The sequence below is a fragment of the Anarhichas minor genome, unplaced genomic scaffold, assembly GCF_050575085.1.
Source record: "Anarhichas minor isolate MPS153535 unplaced genomic scaffold, ASM5057508v1 ptg000136l, whole genome shotgun sequence".
In the NCBI taxonomy this organism is placed as follows: Eukaryota; Metazoa; Chordata; class Actinopteri; order Perciformes; family Anarhichadidae; genus Anarhichas; species Anarhichas minor.
Genome location: NW_027466582.1, coordinates 4109633 through 4123636, shown reverse-complemented (window position 1 = coordinate 4123636; position 14004 = coordinate 4109633). Strand labels below are relative to the sequence as shown.

Below are 14004 nucleotides of genomic sequence, written 5' to 3'. Positions count from 1 at the left end.
TCAGAGTAATCTGTCAACATCAGTGTCCCAGCTCACAGAGAGTAGACTAGTAATAATGTCATGGAATAAAATGCATTTGCCTTTATTTTAGTGGAGACGTCACAATGTGAAATAAGAATATCATAAACCATGAGCTCTGTCATGATGCTCTATGTAGTTTTGGTTTGATTTAGGCATTTTGACGGCTGTGTGGACAATAAGTATTTATTTTTGTGATTCATTAGAATTAGGTGTCAGTAAAAGGAGAGTTTGTAGAGGACACGTGTTGTGTTAGTACTTTAGAGTATTTATCATCATATAAAATAAAACAAATCCCTAAATGATTATACTTATGTGTGACTGAAACGTTTACAAAGAAAACAACCAATGAATGCCTGCCACGTCAGGCACTATTGTTAGCGACCAGCCAATGACTGACATTTGAAGGCGGGACAACATGGCAGGAACTCAGCAGCTAGCTCAAGAGGTGCTAAAACCAACTGTAAAATCAGTTTAATAAGACAATAAAGCTTGTTTATACTCAACAGAAAGCGTGTTTATTAATATATTAAAACCGTCTTTACGTTTACTCATGTTTAATGTCCAGCATTACTTATAAAAGTGTCGAGGAAGATGTGTAGTTAACGTTAGCTCACAAAATGCTAATGACTACAACTTGCTAACTTGGCTAACAAGTAAACATGCTGCTACACACGACTACAAGTAGAAGTTAACACGAAAGACGTGGCGTGAGGATCCTCACTTGGTGATTCAAGCACAAAGGGATGAAGAAGTGGAACTGGCGAGAAGGGCAGCGACCGCACAGGCGACGAGGTGGATGGTACAGAGGCAACCGACAATGGTCAACACAGGACGAACAGTGGTACGTTAAAGGAAACATTGAAGTTTAAAACAATAATGTGATGTGAGCCTCTTTAGTCAATACTGGGCAGCACAGGCAGTGTTTGCAACGTCAGTAAGAGTGGTGTTCTGTTCACAGCTCTGGACATAATGCACGGCCACCATTAAGATCACCTCAGAGGAGATTGGAAAACCAGTCCTCATCCTCCTCATCTTCCTCATCATCGTCCTCCTCCTCTCAGACCAGCAGTGCTGCGCCAGGTCAGTACCAACCCTCTCCATAACTAAACAAGCATTAGTTCTCTGGTGCTGAGTCAACAGCCATTACACGTAACAAGCACTGTGCACTTGTTAGTCAGTGACAGTAAGTTATTTCATAACTGCAACACAAAATCCTTTTACAGTATATTGTTATGCCATCTGTAAACAAGATAATAACTTTTTGTTCATGCTTAATTCAACCACCCGTTCTGTTGCCAGAGCTGCCTGGTTTCTACTTTGACCCAGAGAAAAACCGTTACTTCCGCCTGCTGCCCGGACACAACAACTGTAACCCACTGACCAGAGAGCAGCTGCAGGAGAAGGAAAGAGAGAAACAGAGAAACAAGATGCTTGCAGAGGATGAAAAGCCCAGAAAAGTGGGTTTGTTGTGAGGGGAGGGGAGGGGAGGGGAGGGGGGGGGGGGGGGGGGTCATTTTGCTCACCACATGCTTGAGTTTAATGGTGGGACATGTATGATCTTCTTCATAGAAAGCACCAAGAACAGGACTGAACACTTTGCTGCTGCTGCAGAAACGACACCTCGGCATGTTACCTGAGAACTCCTATTGCAGGTACTGTGTCACACTGCTGTGTGCACATGCACTCATGGACATAGAGCTGAATACCCACAGCTGTAATACATTCCAGAAAACAACCCCAGGAAAACAGTGACTTTAATGATAATCAGTTCTGCATGTGTAGAGTTTTCTTTGGAGCACTGCTGGGCCACTATCTATAATGCAAATCAATTCTGACGTGAGTTTGAAAATAGTCGCAGTCAAAATATTGTGTTGTCTGACACTTTCAATTATGTTGATATAATTCCCGGAGACCGGAGAGGAGGCGTGTTAATGATTGTGGTCTGCGGATGGTTGTAGTTGGTGTTTACGTGGTTACTGTGTCTCCAGGCTGGTCCATGAGGTGAAGGTCAGTGGAATGAAACGCCACAAACTGGAGATCCAGAGCACGGACAACAGCAACCCCAACACTGACAACTTCAGACTCATAGTGGTGAGAACATGGACACCCAAAACACGCGAGGGCTAATACAATATTGCAGTCGTAGTAGAGGCACCATATAAACACATTGTCTTCTTAATTCAAATTCATCTTTCTCAGGGGGACTCTGCATGTGAGCGAGTGTTCACAGTCAATGACGTCTCACACGGAGGCTGCAAGTACGGCATCATGAACTTCAGCAGCAGCAGCCGGGGATCTTTGTCTGTGGAAATGTGCGACAACCTCTACTTCACAAACCGCAAGGTGGGAATGTTCCACAGGAGCCGGAGCGGTGACTCTTTTATTATATTTGAATAAGCTAAAGGTTTTCTGCTAAATGTGTTTCAGGTGAATTCCATCTGCTGGGCCTCGGTCAACTACCCAGACTCCCACGTCCTGTATCCTTCAGCTGTAGTAGTGAGCTTAGTCAGCATGCATGCCTTTTAAAAGCAAACTATATCAGACTGTATAAGCGTAAGAGTCGAGTGCTGCCTGTATATCCCTTGACGGAGCTGACTGTCAGGCTGTGTCTGGTCGGAGCAGCAGACACCCCCGGCTGCGTCAGTTTACTTCCTGCTTCCCTCTTCAGCAACTCCAACCCAGGTTGTACTGAATAGTCTTCTCAGGTTTCTCACACTATTTAAGACATTCACAGGAGCCTACTATATTTAATTACTTTGTCTGATTTTAACACAAGGCTTTTTATTTAAAATAACAATTAACTACAAACCTTTTTAGTTCATTAACTCTGAATGAACCTGAATTTGTAATGTACTCATATGCCAGCAGACTGAAAAAGAAGACATACTTCATGTTGGCATTGTTTGTTTACGACCCCATTATAACATTTCTCCTCTCTCCTCAGACCAGCCCGGGATGCTGTGTAGCTTTAAGATATCCTCAGCCTGGTCTTGTGCTTGGTGCCTCAACCCCCAGTTTGACAAGACCTTCAGCACCGGTCCGTGCATCCATCATCATTTGTCTCGCAACGCATGATCAAATACGATATTCATAATCAAATGACCGTAATAATTGGCTTCTGTAGAGCCGTGAGTTTGTTGGCGCGGCTGAAGTCTCTTATATCATACTCAATTTGTTTGGGCAGGAAAAAAAGCTACAGCTTGCTTGCTTTGGAATACATAGTAACCCAGTAGATTATTTGTTACGATAATTAAAGTAATATATTTGCTCTTCACAAATTTCTACATCTAAGATATTATGTGTTTTCGCATGTGTTGGCAGGCCTGTCTCGTAGGGTGATAGTGAAAGATGCAGAGACGGGCCGAACGCAGACGTACAGCACCGGCAGCGACGTCTTGGCTCAGCAGTTTGCCCATCGGGTGAGTCATCTGTTGCATTACACAGTGATTGAGTTCACTGTTAGCATGTAGTATGGATTTCTCTTCAAGTGTGACGGAGCACAATGTAAGAAAGAGAAGAAAGGCCAGGAAAGTCAAATGCCTGCTCGTTTCCCCCCAGGTCCCTGTGCTGTTTAATGGTTGCCGATCAGGAGAGATCTTCAGCCTCGACCTGCGTCAGCGCGGCCGCAGGGATCAAAGCTGGAAGGCAAGTCGCTTCCATCAAGAGTCGGCCATCACCTCCGTACGTGTCCTCCAGGATGAGAACTACCTGCTAGCTGCTGACATGCTGGGCCAGGTCAGCTTTATTTACATTTTTTTTAAAGAGTGGGTCATACGCCAGAGATGGGGCTAATGACCCAAGTGGAAAAAGAAGATAATTAAGAAATATATTAAGCCACAGGGATTTTATTATTGCCATAACTTTGTCTGTCTTCTTCATTCATGTGCAGATTAAGCTGTGGGATGTGCGAGTGACAAAGCCAGTACAGGAGTACAAAGGGCACCACAATGAGCACGCCTACCTTCCCATCCAAGTCAATGAGCCTGAGGGGCTTTTGTTGGCAGGTAGGAGACACATCGTGCTTCATCAACATACTGTAAAACAATTGAGCTTTCACAACGTTCACGGTTTAACTGACTTAATCAAAGGGATACCAGGTTCAGAGCTACTCTGCTTGTGACGTAAGTCGACACAAGCTTCAAGATTGAGCCAGTCGCATATAAAGATTCACTACGGCCAGAGGAGGTGTTTCAGAGAACCGAAGCTTGCGAAAGATGTCTAGTGTCTCTCCAACTCATTTTGCATTTCCTCCTTTCTCTGTGCTTTCCCCAGTCGGTCAGGATTGCTACACAAGGCTATGGAGTCTACAAGATGGCCAACTACTGAGGACTATCCCATCCCCCCACCCAGCCGCAAACGACCTGATCCCCAGCGTGGTCTTCTCCTCCAAGTTGGGCGGCTGCAGGGGGCTCCCTGGCCTCCTCATGGCCGTCAAACACGACCTTTATTACTTCCCATACAACACCGACTACCAGGAAGGAGGAGAGCAGCCGGGCCGGCTTTTAGGAAAGGACTGAGAATTCTTCATCTCGCTTATCATTTTCTTAAAACTCCATGGGGGGTTGTTTTTGTTGCCAAATTTATGGATGGAGTTATATTTCATAGAGGGATTTTATAAGTGAAAGGGTTTGGCCAGTATGACCTCAGAAGAGTAACGTTGAAGTCTCAGGGGAATGTTGTTTGACCCACTTGTTTGTGCCAAAAGGAAATAGAAGTGCCACATACACAAGTGCACACAATGACTTGTTAAGATCTCTGTAATCTTTACAAAAAAAGTGCTCTTACTTATGACATGATTGACTTTGATTTTTAAAGTGATTTAGGATGTTTCTGATCCGAGTGATAACACTGTAAATCAACACATTTTCTAATTGCTGTTCAATGACAATTCTATTTAAAAAAAAACAGTAAACACTGGTCTATTGCATTGTATTTGCTCCTAAATGACACACACACACAGGCTGAGTTTCTGCAGTTTAATACATACTGTATGAGCATACATGATCAGAAAGGTATTGATTTGTTCCTTGTGACATTTGTTACATCTCTTGAAATAGGAACAATGACAGTTCACTGATTCAGGTTAAAGTGTTTCAGCTTATTTGTTGCCAGAAAAAACAACCCAGGTTACCCATCCCGACAGTCAGCGCTCACAATGCCCAGGTGTTCAGTCAAAAGCGTCACTGCGTCATCGTGTGCGTTTGTCAGATAAATGTGCAGTACAGTCTCAAACGTGGCTCACGTGGTGCTACGATCTAACTAGCTACTCAGCCTGAGTTGGAAGAGTAACAGATTACTCCTAGTTTTTGTTTCCCGGTTTGAGGGGCCAGCCTCAAAGATGGCTTCAAGTCTTTTCTGTGCCATGATGCTACTGTGAGCCAGCCACTCCTTAAAAGCCGTTCCTGTTGCATTTCATCCCAATGCAGTCAGTTTTTTTAGTAGTTTTAACAATTTAAAAAACAAATTGAGGCCATTTAAAAAATTCCCTATAAACTTGTGTGTACGTAAAATCTAAACAATGTAGACAGCCTTACTAAGGCTGCTCTATTATCTGCCCATTCAAATGCACAAACAACCACAAAGTATTGAGGGATTATGTAAGAAGTTAATACTATAATGATATAAATTGGAATGTCTCTCGGTGCTACAGTACATCAAAGGCTTCCGATTGTTCTAAATCCTCCTGAAGCCAAAAGGGCGGCAGAAAAGTTAAAGCTTCCAGGGCTGAAGGAAGGAAAACTACTGTGGATCCATTCAAACAAGGATCAGAAACAATCGTGATAGATCATGTTGCAGGTTTTCCATCGATGAATGCTACACCCAGGGCTCCTGCAGAAACATTCTTAGAATAAAATGCTTACCTGGAATCAGTCCTATTATTAAACGGTTCACACATGTAGCCCCAGACTAGAAAAGGTTCTAACAGTACTAGTGTGTCACTGGGGAGGGATTGTCAAAGGGGTTCATGTGCATCAATACACATTTTAAAAAGGATCAAAAAGAGGTCAAATGGAAATTTACCTGAACTCAAATTGTAAGCAAGCGGGTACAGTACTCCCTTTCATAAGATGCAAGTTCCTTTATCTCACCTCCCTTCTTGATATTCAAGTCTCACTCTGACTGATATTCTTCACAGTGTAAAATATAGGCATATTAAAGTGAAATAGCGTCGGAAAAACAACAAACAAGAGTCCAACCTGCCACGGACAGTCTAGTGGCAGCCAAAGAATGCCACTAAAGAGACCAAAGGGCAACGGAAGCATTTTTTCCGCCACATGTCAGAAATGTTGACAATTCCAGTTTTCACAGAGGCCGGCGCCCTCGTCCTGCTAAAGCTCCCCGGGTTTCTGGTTGCAGCCGTTGCAGACCCTCACCGGGTGGTCCCATCCGCGGGAGGGCACGGCGCGCCGCTCCTGGGAGCAGTCGTCGCACACTCCCTGGCCACAGGCGCGGCAGTGGTGGATGGAGAGCCGCGGGGAGAACTCCCTCTGGCACTCGCTGCAGGCGTGGATGTCCTGATCTGGGACCCAGTAGGCCGGACGAGCGGCGTCCTTCACCAGGCCTGGACGCAGAGGAGAGGAAGCAGTAGTTAGAGCGATGGTTTCAGTTACAAAAGGATCTTTGTCTTTATAATGTGGACGGATGTCATGCTCACCGAGAGGTATGTCGATGGCACCGACTACAGCCCCTAAAGTGTTCTGAACCACCTCCCCAACCTTCCTGGCTATCAGGGTGCCTCCCTCCTCCTCCAAGGCAGCGTCCAGCAACTCTGCAACAGGGAAGCATGCACACATCAAAACCAGGAACTCACGCGCTGATAAGAATCACATTCAGTAAAACCATTAAAACTGACATCACATCGGACATTAAAGAGGGATTTACCTGTTGGGATTCCCCTGTTGTGGAAACACGTCTCGCAGACTCGGACAGGTGCGAGCCCCCAGCCCCTCTCTGGGACCGGCCGGGTTTTTGAGGAGCAGGACTCACAGAAGCCCTCTCCACAGGCACGACAGTGGTGCTTGGTGTCATTGGGCTGGAACTCTTCCCCACATTTATGGCATTTCTGCAACACACACACAGGATGACGTGCGAGTTTACTACCAGTTGTCACACTGCAGATGTAATTCCATATAGTCTAAGCCAGCTGATTCTACACAATCTACCATTTAACTGTTACAAATGCCAAATACGTGTAGGAAAAAGGCTAAACCTCGGTGAAAAAGACTGAGCTGTGGACAGCGTGGACTCTTTTTTTGTAAATTGGTCATTTCCCTCACAGTGTTTGTATTGTCCTCTAGCTGAAGTGCAGCTTTAGTTACGCACCAGGATGAGAGAGTTGGGCTTCCAGTAGGTCGGAGCGATCTGGTCGGTAAGCCACGAGGTGACTGCTTTGGCAGGCTTGACGCTGAGTTCAGACACTGACTGAGAAATGTATTTGACTCCATCCAGCAACCTCTGGGCGGCGTTGTTGTTGTCTTTCAAAAAACCGTCAGACTGAAAAGAAGAAGACGAGAGGAGAAGAACAAAGTAAAGATACAAATGAAAACTGTAGTGGACAGACTTTCTGTTGTGCTATCCAAAACCACATTTTGCATTAGTTTCCTGGGCATCCACATTCAACCAACGGGCAAGAATAATGACAACATTCATTGGAGTTAAAACCTTTAAAAACTTGGCCTGAACGTTTTGTTTGATTAGGTTAGGCAGAATCTCATTGAGGCTGTTCCACTGTGGACTTACCCCAGGCCAGATGTGCTGGATCTCTGTTCTGACCACTGTTTCCACTGGGTCCTGGTTTCCATACCAGTACTGCCTGCTTCTGTAGATCACTGCACAGTTGGGGCACTCGATTACATACCTGAACAAAGACAAAAAAAATAAATACCGTATTTTCCGCACTATAAGGCGCACTTAAAAGCCTTTAATTTTCTCAAAAAACGACAGTGCGCCTTGTAATCCGGAGCGCCTTATATATGGATCAATTGGTTAATTGGTTGATCCATACTGGTTGTACACGGCGCTCTGTCAAAATGTTTCAGTACGACTGGTAAACTACAAAGCCGCACCGCGGTAAACACCGGTACTGTGCTTACTCCTAGTCCAACACCACTTGTGTGTATAAAGACCCCAAAATGGCACCTTTCAAGAGACACGCTTACGACGCTATTCTATTCTATGCGCCTTATAATCCGGTGCGCCCTATATATAAAAACAGTTCTAAAATAGGCCATTCATTGAAGGTGCGCCTTATAATCCGGTGCGCTTTATAGTGCGGAAAATACGGTAGGTCAGAAACAGTACCAAGGGGAGAGATTATAATGCCTCTTGGTGTGTATAGCAGAGCTGCAATACATTTTGTCTCTGCACTTTCTGTTGTTATAAGTGTAAACGTGTGTTCCATAATAGTTCCAGGTTAATTAAAGGGTTCATCACACTGTGCTTGCAAGAGAACCATTTCCAATCATCTTCCAAACGGCTCTGTGGTAGCTGGACTCACCCGGACCAGGCGTAGATGGCCAAGCCAAACCACGGTGAGTCAGACGAGGCTGTCGTTTTGGGAACCACTATTACCTCCTTCCCTCCCTCATAGCAGGCCTGAGAAGTTCAGCACAGACACTCAGAACCTCCTGAAGCAGGTACACTTCAACACATACACGTGTGGCATTCTGGGCTTGTACTTGCCTTGCAAGTGTAGATGCGGTTGTCATACTGTGCAGAGTAGCGGCAGCGATGTTTGGCTTCGTGGTCGAGTCCTTCTTTTAGGTGATTCATGCTCCTCTTACAGCCTGAACTGAAAGTCAGAGACAAAGGCCAGAATTTTTAATGGATAAAGTTGATTTTTTTATTTTTAATCATAATTCCAAAAATACTCCTCCATTACTTATTCATTTAATAGTTATCTTACTATTATCTCCATCAGGAGGATCATGCGATCGGTCGTGTGTCCGTGAGTGAGTGAGTGAGTACCCCTGTGTCTGTCCACGGCTAATCTTGCATTCTGCTGCAGCAAACTGCCTTAAATTGTATCTGAGCAGTTATGGCTGCATGCTCAAGAACCTCTCATGGTTGCGGTGACTCAGACTTTCTCAAAACACCTTTTTTTTTTTTGCCTATTTTATACTGCCATGGACTGCCTGCTGACTCCTCACTCTTACAGCGTTTGGCTAACTGCTAACAGCTAACGGAACTACCAGTACACACACACACACACTGCTGTCTCTCGGCGCAACTCAGCCACTGCTAAGCGGGCACACAGCTTGGTGAGTTTAATCTCGAGCAGCTTGCCTGCATACATCGCTGCGTGTTTTACGATGCCATTGGTGTCTAGAAGGGGAATTAGACAATAGTGGGTTGTGTTCATTCAGTCCCACGATAGAGCGGTGGTCGTTGCAGAGACACCGGGCTACTGAGTGCACTTTTCGAGTTAGAATATTGTCATTAATTGACTTGGCTGACATTCACTTTTTGTCCTTCTATCAAAAGCTTAATTTCATTAAAAATAATTGGGTGAAACTAAGCCGGCCTGTGTGTGACCCATGGAGAAATAAAAGGGCACTGCCCAGTAGAGCACTGTGAGAAGCTCCTACATTACCCTGCAGAAGATAGCTGTGACATCTGAGAATGTTTAGTTATGCGACACCTTTTCTGTCATATCTTCTTTGTAGTATCACTAAATTCTAATTTCTACATTGCTGTTAATGAACGGCAAAGGTCGCAGCGTGCAGAGGGACACGTACCCACAGCTGAGGCAGAGGCTGGAGCAGGTAAAGTACTCATCGGGAAAGAACGAGTTACTGGCCATGTGCTCATCTGAAATCTCCCCGCTGAAGCGCTCGCTCAGGGCCTGAAGGAAGGAGCCGGGGGGAGATGAAGGGACAGGAAGCGTCAATAACGTTCACTGTCAATATTGACATTAACACATTCGTAGTGTATAAACGCAAACGCGTTCTTTCTGTGCCACATTACAAAATGTCCATAGGCGTGAGAATAATACCTGCAGAGCCTTGCAGATGACGCTTGCAGAGCGTGGCGAGCGGGTGGTGTTGTTGTCCAGCTGTTGCTCCAGACTGCGCAGCAGACCGCTGAAGTCTGTGGGGGGGTTGTAGGTCCGGGTTCCACGGTACTGGATGGAGCTGAATGCTTCTGGAAACAGACCCAGCTTCCTGAAGCGCTCCTGGAGAAGACGCTCTGCCGATTCGGATGGTTTGTCTGGAGATGGAGAACAAACAGAGGCAGAGACGGACAGAGAGTGGAGGAGAGAGAACATGGGATTCTTATGTCAGTCTTGTTCATTTTTGCAGTCCAAAAAATAAAAAGGGAGTGACTGACGTACCTGATCCTAGAAGCTTGGTGTGCACCGTCTCATGGAAGATGATCACAGCAGGGCCCAGAGTGGACAACGGGACGTCCAGACCACAGCGGGTGGTAGTCGCTTTCAGCTCCCTGGTGAAATGTTTCAAGTAGGCGTCTGATGCATCACCGAGGAACTTGAAGAGGTCATCGTGGAGGCGGTCGGCATGGGTTCGGTAGATGACCACATCACAGATAGCCAGGACTTTGAGGAGCAGGCGTGTTCGCTGACCTTGATTTGCTCCTGGTGAATGAAACCACAGTAGGGTAAAAGGTGTGTCCCCCTACCTCTGTTTATTTCATGATATTAAGCTATTCCATTGTTTGCCCCATACCAGCCCCAAGCAGTCCTTCTGTGTCGATGACTACCACGCGGTGCATAGGGTCCATAGCTGCCCACACACCCACGGTGCAGGACTCTTGGGTGGGGGAGGTCTTGAACACTTCTCGTCCAAGGAAAAAAGTATGGTTCAGGGTGTGGGACTTGCCCTCCCCGGTGTTTCCAAAGATGGAGACCACTTTGAGGAGCTCATCTGATCTGCAGCCCAGTCTGCTCACAAAGTCCTCCTCATCCTTCACCTGAGAATCCACACGAGATCAGCCCCATCGTCAGTCACCACATCTCAATAACAAGCTGCTATTATATCAAATGTATTGCAACATGCGACATGCATTTACCTGCATCTCCTCCCTCTCGTCCACCAGAAGGAAGCTGCACACCTTCTCCAGCTCGGCTTTCAGGATCTCCATCTGTGACTCCCCAGCAGTCTCGCTGTTGTCCTGGGGCGCTTTGGCAGGGGGGTACGGTGTCAGAGGGTGCTTCCTCTTGTTGACTCCACTGTGGGTGCGTTTCTGGCAGTCCAAACACAGGTTGCTCTTACAGCCCTGGCAGCGCACCACTGCTCTGAGCCGCCCGCCGTTGACGGAGCAGCTGCTGTCACCTTTGCACGAGTCGCAGAAAGGAACGTGGCCCGGTGCAATCCGAACCCGGTCGTGATTCCTCATCCGCTCCTGGCGATGGAGCTCCAGTTCGCAGCGGGCGCACTGCAAGCTGCCGCATTCATCGCATTCAAACGCAGCCTCATCTGAACCCCCACAGGCGTAGTTCTCCTGACAGCCCAGGACCGCGTTCATCCCTTTATCTGCAGCCGAACCTTGACCACTCATCTCAGGTCAGGTCAGGTCAGGTCAGGTCAGGACGACTTAGATTGTAACAGCAATTGCGGCAGAAGACGAAGTTATGGTGCGGTCAAGCAAATCTCTACGACCAGATGTGATGTAACGTTAACCTTGTTGTTCAAATTCTCCACGAAAAAAAAAGCAAAATTCATGCAATACTGTCAGAAAGCAAAGTTGCTATTTAAAAGTAGCCCAATACAACAACAACAACAAAAATACGTTCTGAAACGCAATAAATAGTTTTATCTTATCCCTCAAGCCACACAAAAAGACACACTTGACACTTTTTTAAGAAATAACAAAAAAAACATTCGTTTCAATCGACTGACCTAGCAGTTGTGGGAAGAGTCCGACGGACGTCGACTGCCTAAAACGCTGCCTCAACACAGTCTAAAAGCGGACACGTATACTGTCAAACACCGCCGACTGCCACATATAGCTAACGTTGTTGAGAAGTTAGCTTGCTGAGCTATTCTGTGTCGGTCGGACACCCTGACGATGTTGTTGCTTTTGCACCAGCTGACCGGCTTGTTTTTATCCAGAGTTCACAGGTCATTGTTTTAAAAACATAATGCATTCTGGGAAATAAAGGATTTGGAGTTTTCCAAAGAAAGACGAGGGATTTTATAAACTATTGTGTATACATCTGATATATATACTAATTTATACTCCTGAAACGGTTTCTAAATATAGTTTGGCGTTAGCTACCCGGCTAATTAAACAAATAAAGTGGATATATTGACAAAATGCTAACCTTACCCATAATGCTTTGCAACATCCCATCCGAACAAACCGTTGTAAATAGCGAGTGCAGCTAACCTAGCTACTTGTCCTGGGAATATTCAGTATTTTGCCGTCACGTTTTATTCTTGTCTTATATGTAACTGGAGAGGTTTAGTTAGCATCGTATGTGCATGCATTATTTCCCACTTTATCTCTTCATATGCGACTGACCTTGCCTGTTCGCAGATAGCCAAAAGCTAGCCCAATGGTAACCTTGTTCTGAGTGTTAGCTGGCTAAGCTAACTGTGTTCGAGAGCTTTACTTTTTCCTCTGCTCTCCACCGTTTTTGTTGCTCTCACGATGGAGGACGAAACCTTCACTGACATCAATGGCAAAGCCATTTCTCTGGACTGTCAGAGTCACTCCAGCCTGTGCAGGGAGTTCACTGTCAGCGTCCCCAAAGTGTCCATCGGTAAGGTGTTGGTGTTCACCTGCTCTGTTTGGCTTTTGGCATACGCCGTGTTCTTCTTCACAGAGGTAAGACACATGAGTCGTTATGTTAACGTACTAGCTAATTTTCTTTGTTTTTGAGTATATAAACTTGTTACACTGAACAATATCTACATGTTGAATGCCTTCTTTCTCTGTCTCTCTTGCAGAACACAGCTGTTCTGTCCAGTGCCATATTCGTCACCCTGGTTGGCATGATGCTTTACATCCACTTTGTGAAGGTAGACCACGAGTCCCTGATTGTCATCCACTCCTTGGGCATACAGCTGTCCTCCAGCTTCGCCTCAGGCCGTGAGACCACCTCGTTCATCGAGATGAGCAAGATCAAGGATATCGTCATCAATGAAGCTATTTATATGGTGAATAAGGACACTTGTGCCTCTGTCACGTCATTATTTTATATTATATACTAAAGTTGTGTCAGCTTATGCTTTTGTAAGAAGAGTGCGTTGATGTGTAATGCTTTTATTTCAGCATCAAATCATCTACTACCTTTGTGTGCTGTTGAAGGACCCATCAGAACCTGATGCAGTGTCGAGTGTTGTGCCTTTGTTTCAGGTGAGGTTTGACTGCAAGGTGTATGCGTATCCCATAATGCAACTTGCTTTTGGTGTTTCTTGTTTACCTCCTGTATGAAGGCTTTTAATACACACGGTGTCATTTGCAGTAACCTGTTTCTAATTAACCTCTTTTTTTCTCATTTTTCAGAGTTCAAAGCCAAGGCTGAACTGCTTGGTGAAAGTTTACAAAAGCTGTCAGGAGATTCTTTCAAAGTGCTGATGACACACAACTCATACATACGCAATGTTTTTCTGGCCATGCAGTATGGTTTTAATATTTCTTTGTTCAATTAATTTAATTTTAGTAGATAGAAGCAGAAAGCTGGTAGTTTTTCTTGATTTGATATACAGTGAAATTTTCACGATTTTCCTCCTTTTCTAGCCTGTATCAATGTGAATGTAATCTGTTGAATACAAGATCAAGTTTAGCCATGTTTTAAACACCAATATTAATTTAATAATAACTTTATGTTGTACTTTGTTGTGTAGTTACTTGAATAGCACTGGTGTTAGACTACTTAAACCTAAAGAGCCAGACCTTCTGGCATCGACTTATTTATACATTTAGATTTTAATTTACTATTTATGCCAATGTCTGTATTGTGCAAGCATTCCCACACTGTATTTTTGATAAAAATAAATTTGTTATAACATAAAACAA

At 45.1% G+C, this 14004-nt stretch overlaps 3 protein-coding genes across 5 annotated transcripts; 2 read left to right on the top strand and 1 right to left on the bottom strand.

Annotated features, from left to right (window-relative positions):
• Positions 1 to 416: 416 nt before the first annotated feature.
• On the top strand, positions 417 to 4946 carry wdr21 (WD repeat domain 21). Its single transcript, XM_076083567.1, has 13 exons — positions 417 to 862; positions 980 to 1101; positions 1321 to 1478; positions 1591 to 1673; positions 2010 to 2112; positions 2221 to 2364; positions 2449 to 2498; positions 2624 to 2703; positions 2966 to 3058; positions 3343 to 3440; positions 3580 to 3756; positions 3911 to 4025; positions 4294 to 4946. The coding sequence occupies exons 1-13, from the start codon at positions 765 to 767 to the stop codon at positions 4536 to 4538; spliced, it is 1566 nt and encodes a 521-aa protein (XP_075939682.1). The 5' UTR covers positions 417 to 764; the 3' UTR covers positions 4539 to 4946.
• Positions 4947 to 4983: 37 nt separating this feature from the next.
• Positions 4984 to 12084, bottom strand: zfyve1 (zinc finger, FYVE domain containing 1). Of its 3 annotated transcripts, none has more exons than XM_076083564.1 (13): positions 11880 to 12084; positions 11050 to 11675; positions 10707 to 10950; positions 10355 to 10615; positions 10016 to 10230; positions 9759 to 9865; positions 8704 to 8812; positions 8519 to 8616; positions 7762 to 7879; positions 7345 to 7515; positions 6904 to 7084; positions 6677 to 6790; positions 4984 to 6583 (listed from the first exon to the last, which is right to left on the bottom strand). In XM_076083564.1, the coding sequence occupies exons 2-13, from the start codon at positions 11536 to 11538 to the stop codon at positions 6351 to 6353; spliced, it is 2340 nt and encodes a 779-aa protein (XP_075939679.1). In that variant the 5' UTR covers positions 11539 to 11675; positions 11880 to 12084; the 3' UTR covers positions 4984 to 6350. The 3 variants fall into 3 exon arrangements, with proteins under 3 accessions (XP_075939679.1, XP_075939680.1, XP_075939681.1); XM_076083565.1 differs by having other exon boundaries at positions 11050 to 11632; XM_076083566.1 differs by having other exon boundaries at positions 11050 to 11573.
• Positions 12085 to 12148: 64 nt separating this feature from the next.
• pigh (phosphatidylinositol glycan anchor biosynthesis, class H) lies at positions 12149 to 14004 on the top strand. The gene is made up of 4 exons (XM_076083572.1): positions 12149 to 12810; positions 12933 to 13142; positions 13258 to 13341; positions 13492 to 14004. The coding sequence occupies exons 1-4, from the start codon at positions 12634 to 12636 to the stop codon at positions 13561 to 13563; spliced, it is 543 nt and encodes a 180-aa protein (XP_075939687.1). The 5' UTR covers positions 12149 to 12633; the 3' UTR covers positions 13564 to 14004.